At 34.8% G+C, this 12,167-nt stretch overlaps 1 protein-coding gene across 3 annotated transcripts; it reads left to right on the forward strand.

Annotated features, from left to right (window-relative positions):
* Positions 1-1,472: 1,472 nt before the first annotated feature.
* LOC133865326 (L-arabinokinase-like) lies at positions 1,473-10,052 on the forward strand. Of its 3 annotated transcripts, XM_062301714.1 has the most exons (8): positions 1,473-1,540; positions 5,898-5,951; positions 6,043-6,149; positions 6,265-6,374; positions 6,609-6,728; positions 8,521-8,577; positions 9,162-9,221; positions 9,811-10,052. In XM_062301714.1, exons 3-8 carry the CDS (start codon positions 6,143-6,145, stop codon positions 9,817-9,819), a joined length of 363 nt encoding a protein of 120 aa, XP_062157698.1. In that variant the 5' UTR covers positions 1,473-1,540; positions 5,898-5,951; positions 6,043-6,142; the 3' UTR covers positions 9,820-10,052. The 3 variants fall into 3 exon arrangements, with proteins under 3 accessions (XP_062157698.1, XP_062157697.1, XP_062157696.1); XM_062301713.1 differs by lacking the exon at positions 9,811-10,052 and having other exon boundaries at positions 9,162-9,371; XM_062301712.1 differs by lacking the exons at positions 1,473-1,540; positions 9,811-10,052 and having other exon boundaries at positions 5,880-5,951; positions 9,162-9,371.
* Positions 10,053-12,167: the final 2,115 nt, after the last annotated feature.

Here is a 12,167-nt window from a genome sequence, read left to right on the forward strand (position 1 = left end):
AATGTTTCTTTATAGGATTTTTATTTATGAGGTTGGAGTTTTGCATAATGAAATAAGGAATCAAAGCAATATCTTGTTTTCTTTTTCTTTTTGGTTGTGGGCATGTGACTGTTTTCTTAAAAATATGTTATTTTCTTTCCACCAATATAAATGGCCTTCAGTCATGCTAAAAAGCTTTTCTAATAGCACGTCTCTGATATTGTTCCTATTGCATGCTGAGCAGCTGCAGACGCTAGAATTCGTTCTGTATGTGTCACTAACTTAAGGTGACTTGTTTTCACTGACATTATGACTGTAACTTTTAATAAGCAACTATAAATTCTTCTACTCATATGATCTTTGTTACAAAAACCAAGTTTTAAACTTACGCAAGAAGAAGCTTGTAATCTTCGAATTTAGCTTTGAAGCTGTATTAAGCTTCTTTCTTTTTCTTTTTTTTTTCCTTACTTCTGACCAATGTTTTGAATATGGGCGATATGTTGCTGTATGTTGGCAATGGTTATGATGAACATTAAAGTTATTTTGGAATATATCTTTGCGATACATCACCGAAAACTTATGGTTGTATTTGGTACTCGCATTGAAAGTTTAACAACAATTATAAACTTTTTCTCATGAGAAAACATCTGTGCTTTCCCAGTATTATCACCAAGATTTTTGGTCAAATCATTTGTCCTAATGTCTTTAAGACAAATGTTTTTACAATAAGTCATAATTGGTTTTTTTTTTTTTAATATATGTTTGGTCTAATGGGTTTTTGTGGTCGTTTTGAGATTTCTTATGAGAATCAGATGCAAGGTGTTGATCGTGTCATACTTTTTCTAGGGAGGCAACAATGGAAAGTGATTGATGTGCATGTATATTTCAAGCATAAAACAGCCATGGACTTATTAATATGAAAGTTGTTGTAGCTTAGGATTTTTACCTTTTCAAATGAAGGTGAGATTTTACAAAACCCTGATACTATTTGTCAAGGACTATAGGTTGATGTTGGAATAAGCTGTATTAAAGGAAATGGGGAAGAACCAAGTGACTGATTTTAGTAGCGATTATTATTTCATTTACTTCATCTTCGACTGATGGTCCTTGACTTATTACCAATAATTTGTTTCAGGGTTTCTTGTGTGACCAATGTCCCAAATGGTTCAGTCTGGTTCTGAGCCAATCCTAGAACAAAAACTAGTTTTGGTTTGTATACAATTGTCTAAACTATTCATAATCACATTTTAGTCCTTTTATGGAAACGTGCAATATTAATTTCAGAAAGAGAAGTGTCAAACAAAAGAGCCAGATCTTTATTTTACAAAACTTGACAAACGTAAATAATTTGAAACCTGTAATAATATTCACGACTAACCTGGTTATGTAGTTTGCCAAACTTCTCTTTTAAGTCTGAATACAATTCCCCCCCCTCCTCACCTGAATTATTACTTTAAAACCTCATTTTTTCTTCTTTTTGTGAAACCTGGGCAGTTGGGATTTTGTCTATACAGAATATGTGATGGCTGCTGGATATCACCATAGTTCAATCCTTTGGCAGGTAACCTTCAATCTGTTCACATCTTAAATCAATACACATATGAATTGTTCAAAACTCACAGATATTATACATTGATCAGTATTTAGAAATTTTATTAAGGGACTCTTCTAGATCAATCATAAGATCTTTTCATTGTCTATATTTTGTTCTCTGCCTCCCACCTTTACCTTTCCTTTTTATTATATTATATATTTTGCTACAAAAACTTTTGAGTTTGACTCAATAGAAAACTAGACACCCATTTTAGTACACTAACTTGTAAAAGGAGAGGGACTGAGTATTTAGGTTGAACTGAACTAAGAGCTCTCTCTTGAGCTTACCTACTTTATGTCTATCTTTACCATGCTCTGTCTCTTGGTACATATTACATATAGTACAGAGACTTCCTTTTGGGTGAGTTCAGGGATGAGTTTAAGTACCACTTAGTTATTGGCAGGTCATATGATCCCCTATCTGATCAAAGAGACTGGAGCCTGGAACTTGACTATCTATAACTAGTATCTTTAGGGTATGTCATCGTAGAGTTTTATCAAGAGAAGGAATTGTTTTGGAAGCATGTGGTGGGGGCAAAGTCAGGGGGGATAGACCTTTTGCAGTGGAAGATCGTACTTGGTCAGTCTTTGGAATATGTTCCGTAGTAATATTGTTCTTATTGTTGGGCTGGCGATAGAGCACATGGGTTCCAAAATGTGCCTATGTAGAATTTGAGAGTTTTTTTTCTCTTAGTGGTAGAGTTCACCTGGAGTCTGAAATGCGCTTTTGTAGAATTGGAGATTTGTTCTTCTTTTCTAATGGATTTCCATTTACTTACAACACCACCACCCACCCCACCCCCCCACCCCCCCCCCCCCCCCCCCCCCCGGGGGCGCGCGTCCGCACACACATCTATAAAATAATGGCTAATTACTTGGGTTATCTAGTGGGAAGTTTTAAAACTGTAGTGCTGTAAGTTTGGGAGTTCATGTTGGTAAATGCTCTTTCAGATTTGCTATATTCAACAATAATTGATGGTGTGAGTGAAGACAGATAGGGGAGTTTGACAAAGAATCAAAACCATGAGGTTAAATCTTATTATGGATAGGTTTCTTACCGTGGAAGAGCATTTGGCATGCTAACATGCCTTTTATTGTTGAGCTCTTGGGTTGTTGCTTTAGGTAAAATTTTCTCGGTGTCAACCACCTTGTTGGAGACAGCAGGTAGTTGTCTACTGGTGCTTGCATGTGTTGAGTAGTTGTAAGACAGTAGGTCTCTTGCTGCCTCACTGTTTTGCTGTTAAGGAGTTTTGTTCTATAGCTACTTGGAAAAGGACTGTTGTCTGGAATCCGTGGTTGAGATGCTACCGACTTGGAAAAGGAGTTTTTGGCATGGATGCTGGGTGTAGGACAAGACTACTCCCAAAAATATATATAGAAACATGGTTATGTATAACCATTTTTTTTAATTGTAATATCAGATCTAGATATCCATGTATTTTTTAATACATAAGAACCATTATGACTTTCTTCACAAAAAAGGATAACACTCATGCGTAAGAACCAATGTGTTCTCTGCAACATTCTCCCCAAAGACTATACTTCTTGTGCCTACTTGGGCCAATTTTGGTGCTCCCTCTGGGACAAATGCAATCTGGCCTGGACTTATGCACATGGGAGGACTCTGCGCTTTAGCTGCCTAGAAATTTTCTAACAAATCTTTACTTTGTATGGTTGGTAGATTGATGTTAGCTGCTGTGATTTATTGTATTTGAAAGGAAAGAAACATTAGAACTTATATTAGGAAATCTAGAACCTCCACTAGCATCCTGCAAAAACATCGGCTTTGTTTGTTAAATCATTCTCCTTCTCACTTTTGTTTTCTGTTTTTAAAACAAAAACATTACCAAACAACTTAAAACACAAAACACTCATTTTCACTTTTATGTCACATTAGAACACATTTTCAAACAAAAAACAAAAAGCACCTTCCAAAAAACATTAACAAATGGAGAGCCATCATTTTGTAGTCAGGACGAGAGTCAACTCTTTAGGAGGGTTTGATCCCGCTTAGGAGAATAGTATGTTTTGAGACTGTGGGGCTTCTTTGAAATATGCTGAGGGCCTGGGTTTGTATGATTGATCTTTTTTCTTTCTTTCCTCTTTAGTTATTGCTCCCTAGAGTGGTTTGTAGTCTGGGTTCTGTCCCTGTACCTTTGTCTTCTTCTTTTTTTCATTCTTTTCAATAAATATCCACTTATCCCAAAAAACAAGGTGGAATTTCTTTCATATATTTTGAAATCAGCGTCAGTCATGGATGGACACAACTTTCATGCCCAAAAGTGTCTTAGTTATCCAATTTTCAATAAGAGAAGTGTCTTAGGTTTTAGGAGCCACTTTTCTAATTTTGAGGTTTCTTCTTTAGACTTCCCCATGTACTGGGTTTTGCCGTTTTGCACATCTTAATGAATATTACATTTTAAAACTTTTGCAATACTATGAGCTTTTGTTTGTGTTTAAAGCTTTTCTAGAATTGTTGAAGATTTTTCATTGTACCTGCATTTTGCAAAGCTCACAAGATTTTTATTTTTCCAATATGGACACTGAGGTAATTTTTCCCTTGGCTTCGATTAGCTTTGGGGCATCCACATATGCACCCACGTGAACATCAAATCCTTGGCTGCATTGGAAACGGCCTTGTTCATGATCCTTATGCGCCCTTTTAGCCTTAATAATTTCAGTTTATTCACCAAACAGAAAGAGGTAATGATTAGACTTTATTAGCTTGGGAGTCTTATGGAGATTTACATTCGCGTAACATTAAATTGAAAGGATAGCGTGTAATGCTTAATTGACTCATGCATGTGAATCAACATCAAGATTGGTACACTTCTAAGAAGATCCTCTTTTCAAAGTTGTTCATTATTGCATGAGGTAAGGATGCATGGGTGGAGGAAAATATGTAGATCCAAAATGGTAACATTCATTGGAATATTCTATTTACTGGACCTATGCATGATTGGGAGGTGAAAGTGGTCTCTCGATTTTTTGAGTTCTTGTATTCTCAAAAAGTAAGATATGGAGGCGGGGATACAATTTGTTTGATCCCATCGAAAAGGAAGTCATTTGACCTAAAGTCTTGCAGAGAGTCCATTGATCACTTATTCCTTCATTGTGAGGTTGCAACAGAAATGTGGAGCGCGCTTCTTCAGCCTTTTGGTGTTGCGTGGGTTATGCCTTGAAGGGTGAGCGAGTTGTTGGGAAGTTGGAGGGGACAACTAGGCAACCGCTTGGCATTGCACATGGAGGATGACTCCATTGTGTTTGATGTGATGTCTAGGGCGGGAGTGGAATGTATGCAATTTTGACGATTGTGAGAATAGTTTACTCAATTTAAAGAAGTTCGCGCTACAAACCCTGTATACATGGAGAGTGGCTTGGAATACGGTGTTTGTTTGTACTTTTTCTGAAATTTTAGCTTTATGTTCCTGTTTTTCTATGGATTAGGGGTTCTTCTGTATACATCCTATGTACTTGGGTTCCGCTCCTCTACATGTTGAATGAATATACATTATTTATATATAAAAAAAAAAAAAATTCCTAGAATCCCAGACCTCCTCAATGTCCACTATCGATGCCTAACACCCTCTGCTATCTATCTGCAAAGACTTTATACCCCACCCATCAAGCTCACTGTTTTGGCAGTTCTGGTATAAAAGCAATCAAGGTAGCATTTTAATTTTTCTAGGGCACTTGTAGCATGAAATGCATGAAATTATTTCATGACAGCATCTTTCATAACCTAGAAGCTTGGTTGAAAGTCATCATCAAGTCATGGTGACTACAAGCTTTATGTCATCCTTACCAAATCGTGTCTCTAGCCAGACATTGTCAGCCCACATAAATTGCATCCCATTGACATGCAGTATCGTGCAACTTGCTCTTAAGACATAACCAAACTCATGTCATCCTCCCAAGTCAACTGATCATTGTCTAATTTCACTTTCCTGATGTGAATACCACTCCATGAACTTGCTAATCTGTGGAAAATTCATCCGGTAGTAAGAGCAAATTCATCCAGCCAAAAAGAGAGAGAGAGATGTTGAGAAGCGATTCACAGGTCATTAATACTTTGCTTTTACAGAGGACTTGAATCTTCTATTACAAGTCTTATCTTCAACTTTATTCCTATACAAGATGCTCAGTATGCTATCTAATTGAAAGGATTTATACTCTAACGGACCCTCTTTTTGTTGTAAACTGTTACTTGATCGATTGTTTCACAAAACCAATATTTATGTTCTGGGATATTGTGATCTGCTTATTATGCTTTATGCGTGAAGACAAATTCTATTTATTGATATGCTCTTGTTCATCACTTCCAGCCAGCTGGTTGGAAGTTGAAGGAGGAGTACTTACCTGCTGGTTGGTTGTGCCTGGTAAGTTATGTTGGGCATATGCTCTTTAAATTAATCATATGTTGTTTCTTTATTTCATTTTGATATGCTGTTCTGTTATGTTTTGATTTAGGTTTGTGGCGCTTCTGAAAATCAGGAGATTCCCCATAGGTTTGTAAAGCTTGCAAAAAAAAGATGTTTACACCCCTGACCTAATAGCAGCTTCAGATTGCATGCTCGGTATAATAACATAAACTTTGTTTAGAGCCCTTGCTTGATAAAATGACTAGGACTTTGTCTAGAGCAGTTCTTGCAAAACTGGATTTTGGTACATTGACTGTGTATGCTGTTCCAGGAAAGATTGGATACGGCACAGTCAGTGAAGCCCTGGCATACAAGTTGCCATTGATCTTCGTACATCGAGATCATTTCAGTGAAGAACCATTTTTGAGAAAGATGCTCGAGGTATAATTGGATGCCTTTCATGTTTTCTATTCATTTTATTTTCACCTTGTATACACAATAAAAGAAGTATAGTAGTTTATCTCAGCAACTGTCTTTCAAGTCATTGATCTCATATCTATAAGCAAGGGGTCCTGCATTCACTATAAAGCTTATACCCGTCCATTCCTTCAAGCTTGATAGTAATCCGTTGTAATGTTAGACCTTCTCAGTATTTCATGTCTTTTGGGTAAACAGTTCAACCAAGGTTGCGTGGAGATGATTAGAAGGGATTTGCTCAGTGGAAATTGGACACCCTATCTTGAACGTGATGTTAGCTTGAAACCATGCTACGAGGGAGGTACCAATGGTGGTGAGGTACGAATTTTATTAGCTGTTATTTTGTAAGATTTTCATCAACAACAGTTTTTTTTTCCCTTATTTTCTTTATCATCAAGCTACACGATAGGATAGTCGTCGCCCACCCTGAAACCCATGATTCTTGGTGTGAGCAGTGTGAGCTTTGAATTCTCCCTACCTTTCTTGGGAGTATGAAGTGTTACAGAAACTATTTTCATATTCCAAGTCATTTATGAGCTACAACATTTAAGGAATGGCTTGCAACAATAAAGGGATAACAATCAACTTATTATGGAAGCAATCAATCTGTTGTGGAAAGTATCATCAACTGTTATAGAAGGTTTGCTGCAGAGAAGGAATCAATCTGTTATGGAAAGTTTGCTGCAGAGAAGAAAGCTGGCTGGATGAGGTGAACCATTCCATAGAATTTGGATTAGGTGGGGCCATCTTCATTGTCGTCTAACAAGTGGGACCCAACCCTAGCTTTTTGATACAATGCTGAGTAATTTTCAACTTGGTGACCTCAAAACTAAAACCTTTGAGGATTTAGGTTTGTATGGCTAAAAACCAGTTGAGGAAGAAGTTTCTGAAGTGCCATCAAAAATGCTCTTGCTGATTAGAAGATACAAGAAATCTATCTCTTGATGTCAAATTGGTTATTAGACCAAGAAAAAATATTTGGCTTAATGACGAGGACTTTGTGGATGGAGTGTTGGAGTTGTAGAAAAATCATTAGACTTAGGGTGCTCCTAGTTTTGTGCTTTAGAAGAAGCCAAAAAATGAATAAAGAGGCTGGATTTGGGGTTTATACAAAGAGTATGTTAGAGGAGCTCAAGGTAATTGATGTTGGGAAAGGGGAGGCATCCTTTCAAATGAAGGATGGATTAGAGAGGAAGAGGTTATGTTTGAAATAGAGAGGATAGCACAGATGCAGGATATTAGATGGAGGATATTAGATGGAGACAAGATTTTAGAAAGTGGGCATCTATTTTCCAACGTTTACAAATAGAAAGATGAACAAAGAGTAATTTAGCAAATTTTCCCAAAATATCTAATTTTATTGACGTTAGAATATTATTTAAATAACTAAATTCACCATTTATTATGAGTTTAAGCTTTACTGATTTAACATGGTACTAAAATATAAGTTTTGATTTCAAACCCCAACTATGCATTATACCTCCTATTTAAGTTACATATTCCACGTGTTAGACCCCACTTGTTGGGAAAGAATCTAAGCCCACACGTGAGAGAGAGTATGAAATATTTAATTAAATAATTAAAGTCATCATTTCCTTTCAGCTTACGCTTTTGGGGCAACTGATGATTTAACATTTGAGAATATGGATTTTATAGGAAGAACCAATTAGAAGTTTGAGGTTAAGGACAGGATCATCTAGTTCAATGAAAACATATATCCAAAGCATGAGGGAAGAAGAACTAGAAAATGGGCTTGATCTCTTGTCTAGTGATTGGGCGGATTTTAGGTTTTAATTTCAGGTATCTCTTGTACACTATTCGTGTACTTGGCAATGTCCATTCATATTTTTTTCAATGTAGTTATTCACCTTTAATGGAGTGGGTATTCTAGACTTCTTTCCCTTGTCATTTCATTTGCACTCAATCAATGTAAGTCAAGATCACCTTAATTCAAATTTCTTAAGGAAATTTACATTATGTTTCTGGGTTTTTTTCCTCAAGTTTATTTTATTCGATGTCGGGTCTTCTTGTGCTTGTCGATGGCCGTCGGTTACTTTTCTTCTCTGGCAATCTTTGCTATTAATAAATTTTATCTGTTACCATGTTGCAGCTGGCTGCTCAAATACTGCAAGATGCAGCTAACGGAAAGAATTATGATTCAGATAAGGTACATTGACTGCTGATTCTTCTTTTTGTATAAGTAAATTGATTGCATAAATTTACAAAAGTGAGTAGATATGAAAAAAAGTTAGTAAGAGTTTATCAAAATGGCACACATATATTGTAATTACAAAAGATAACATATATTTTTGTTCTTAATCTACTGATATAGAAGACAAATTAACATTTTCTATTGAAAATGTATTTGTTTGTCTTCCTTATGTGCTATTGGTTAATATTATATGTAGATCCAAACAAGACCACTTTTCAATCTATTCAAAGTGAGAGCATAAATTCATTCATCTTCATTTGCCGGATCATGAAGAGAAGTAATATCTATGATCTTGATCATCTTATTTCCAACAGAGTAAAAACATCAGCATTTTGTATTATGGAAGAACAAAGAAAACATGATTTAATTGTTTTTAGCTCATACTCTAGCCATCAGTTTGATAATAAAAAAAAAACCTAATATTCGTTCGCATAGACATTTTCGAGTTTGTATGATTTATGCATGGTTCTTTTTAGCTTTGTTGTTAATTAAGGTTTGTTAATTTAATGTTGATTGGGGTGTGGTTTGTAATGGCACAGATGAAGGATGGAGGAATTAGCTATGAAATCAGTAAATTGGAGGAGAAGTACCAAGGAGAGGTATTGAGAATAAGCAAATCATTCAAGTATGCACTATGAATAAGCAAATCATTAGGCTTATTCTGACAACATCAGTATGCATCCAACGGCTGAAATGCAACTGGTTAAATAAATTTTTCAAGGCATACTCTGACAATATCCTGATCAAAGAACAGCCTGATGCATTATTTCTTTAGTTAATCTCTATAATCATTTATTCATATTCCTCTTTGTAAAAAATTTCATTCAATTGTCAGAAGCCCATTCATCATAGGAAAAGCAGGAAAAATTGTTAAACTTAAAAAGAGGAAGAAAAAAAAAATCTATACTCAGTTTTGACTTTTGAGTGGCATGTTTCTTTTATTTTCATAATTTTAAAATTAGTTGATGACATCTTCTATTTACATGCTCCCCAATAAAATAAACCTTATAGATTTCACTTGATATAGTTAAAATATTGATTAAATGATTAAATTTATTTTTTCTTAAAAAAAAAAAATTAAAAAAAAAAAAAAAAAAAAAAAAAAGACCTACATGGTTTTCTTTATTATCAACGGGTAATTAAAGCTCTATTTGTTAACGTGTTTTGAGAGGTATTTTTTGTTTTTAGTTAGGTTGACAGTTGAACATGATTGATGGACATGCATGAAAAATGTGGTGGGCCGAATGATGGTGGGCCAACAACATAGTCTCAATCGAAGTAAAAGAGGGTGAAGGTAGGGTTTCATGTTAATTGGAAGCATATAGAAAGAAAGAAAATGATGTCTGTTACTGTTACATATACTGTTACCATGTCCCATTCAGACATAATGTCAAAAGACGAAATTGACATGGATGCCCCCATGGCCCATGGGCTGCCTAAATCAGCAGCAATTTCTAATCGCTAAAAAAACATTTTTAGCTGGCAAATGCTAATGCATTTAATGCCCATTTTGGCTTTTGTAAATCCAGACGTACACATCATCTACAACTTGTTTAGCGACGGCTTTAACTAATTCACAGTTGGCACATTGTGAATCGTTAGATGTAAAGTATGGCTATGATTTAACAATTTAAAAATCTCAAACGTTTAAAAAATTTGAGGGAATCATAATCCTAGTATGCCCGTTAGGAAAATAAAACAAAATTATTTGGGTATCTTCCATTAGCTGGAAAAATTTGTTCTAATTAATACTTATAGCTTTTAGTGCATTCGCCACCCGGAGCACGCCTCCTTCCAATATCATATGATGAAGACCTATGAAGACCTAATTATTTGCTAAATACGACTGCCTGGTAAGCTGTCAATGCTTCTGCTGCAACAGGCTCGAGATTTGTCATATTTATCAAACAACTGGCTACAATTATGTGCCCCTCAAAGTTCCGCACCGCAATGTTTATACCTAACCACCCAATTATAACGTCCACCAATGCATCCCAGTTGACCTAAATAATAAGTAATTTAACAAAACTTGAGAACACATTAATTTATTTTTCATGATTCATTAATACAAGAAATTCATGTTCATTAAAAATAAATAAAAAAATATCTTCACATCTATGTCAAGTGATTCACTTTTTCTCCTCCACTTCCAAATGACATGACTAAAACCACCGACGCACCAAGAGAAAAGGAATGTGCTTTTCTCACAATTGTGGTCCTCTTTCTTTTTCTTTCTGCTTTGATTTGAAATGATTCAACTATATACGTCCATTTATATATATATATATATCCAAACTTTAATGGACGTCCCAAGATTGTGATGCTTGGCCTAACTTTGCCACGTGTCATTTCCTGACTTGATGGCCTTTATATTACTGACTTCACGCGTCTGCTCGCTCCATAATGTCACGTGTCATTTGGTCTCAAACGTTCACATTCTTCAAAAATAAATATGATTATAACGTCCATTTTTAATGAGAAATGCAGGACCATCTATTGTGATTTTTATTGGTTTATTTGTGTTGACTTGACACATTTTTTTAATTAAAATGAAAAATATAATTTGTAACCGATTCTCTCTCTATTTCTCTTTTCTTATGTGTCAAGTCAACATATAATGACTCAAAAAAAATCGCAGTAGATGCTCTAATATTTCTCATTTTTAATATAGCATGTCTCAAAATGTATTTTAAAAAACACATGTAAATATTATATGCTTTAAGAATGAATTTTTAATTCTAAAAAATATTGTCATGTAAATTTTTTCAAATCTTAACCATTATATTAATAGTTGAGAGTATATATATAATATATCAGTATCTATTACTTTTAAAATATGAAAAAAAAAAATTGATAAATATTAAGAGGAATGCTATAACTCATTCTAATGTCTTTATAGAGTTTTTCTATGCTGATATGGCAAATAAAAACAGGAAAAAAAAAATTAAGCTATAGTTTTTTTTTTTAATTAAAAACAGGGTAACATGTCAGCATAGAAGGACATTAGAAGGAGCTCTAACCATCTTTCCGTCCATTATTTTATTTTATTTCTGCTTTTTTCAAAGTGAGAACATTTCCATATCCATATTAATTAGAGGTTTATGTTGGTATAGTAATTAACCTGCCCATGGACTTCCCCAAATTATTCTTGCTAATCCAAAACATATATGTTCTGATTCTAAATAGTTTTAGTATTAATGCAAAGAAGCAATATAATAATATTCTTAGAATGTTTTTAGTCAAAGGTGAATATATACGACATATCCTTTTCAAAATAATAATAATAAATCATTAATTGTTTTAATTAATCCTTAAAAAAAAAAAAAAAAAAAAAAAAAAAAAAAAAGTTGATACTTACAGGATTTTCACAACAATGGCTTGGACCATGCACCAAAATTTCTGGTCCATCCTGCAGAAGGCATGAGTAGCTCTAGGGCTCTAGTCTTAAGACATGTCAATGAGATTGGGTCTCACTCTGACATTGGTCAGGAGTAAACATGGACCAACATGCTGCCTTCTCGTTCACCTCCACTTCATTGCTGCTC

This window comes from Alnus glutinosa, chromosome 4 (assembly GCF_958979055.1).
Source record: "Alnus glutinosa chromosome 4, dhAlnGlut1.1, whole genome shotgun sequence".
In the NCBI taxonomy this organism is placed as follows: Eukaryota; Viridiplantae; Streptophyta; class Magnoliopsida; order Fagales; family Betulaceae; genus Alnus; species Alnus glutinosa.

What these genes read in the sequence shown, in the direction of transcription:
- LOC133865326 (XM_062301713.1), top strand. An exon ending in TTTTGAGAAAGATGCTCGAG is followed by an intron (nt 6,375 to 6,608) that starts GTATAATTGGAT and finishes TTGGGTAAACAG; the next exon opens with TTCAACCAAGGTTGCGTGGA. An exon ending in AGAATTATGATTCAGATAAG is followed by an intron (nt 8,578 to 9,161) that starts GTACATTGACTG and finishes GTAATGGCACAG; the next exon opens with ATGAAGGATGGAGGAATTAG.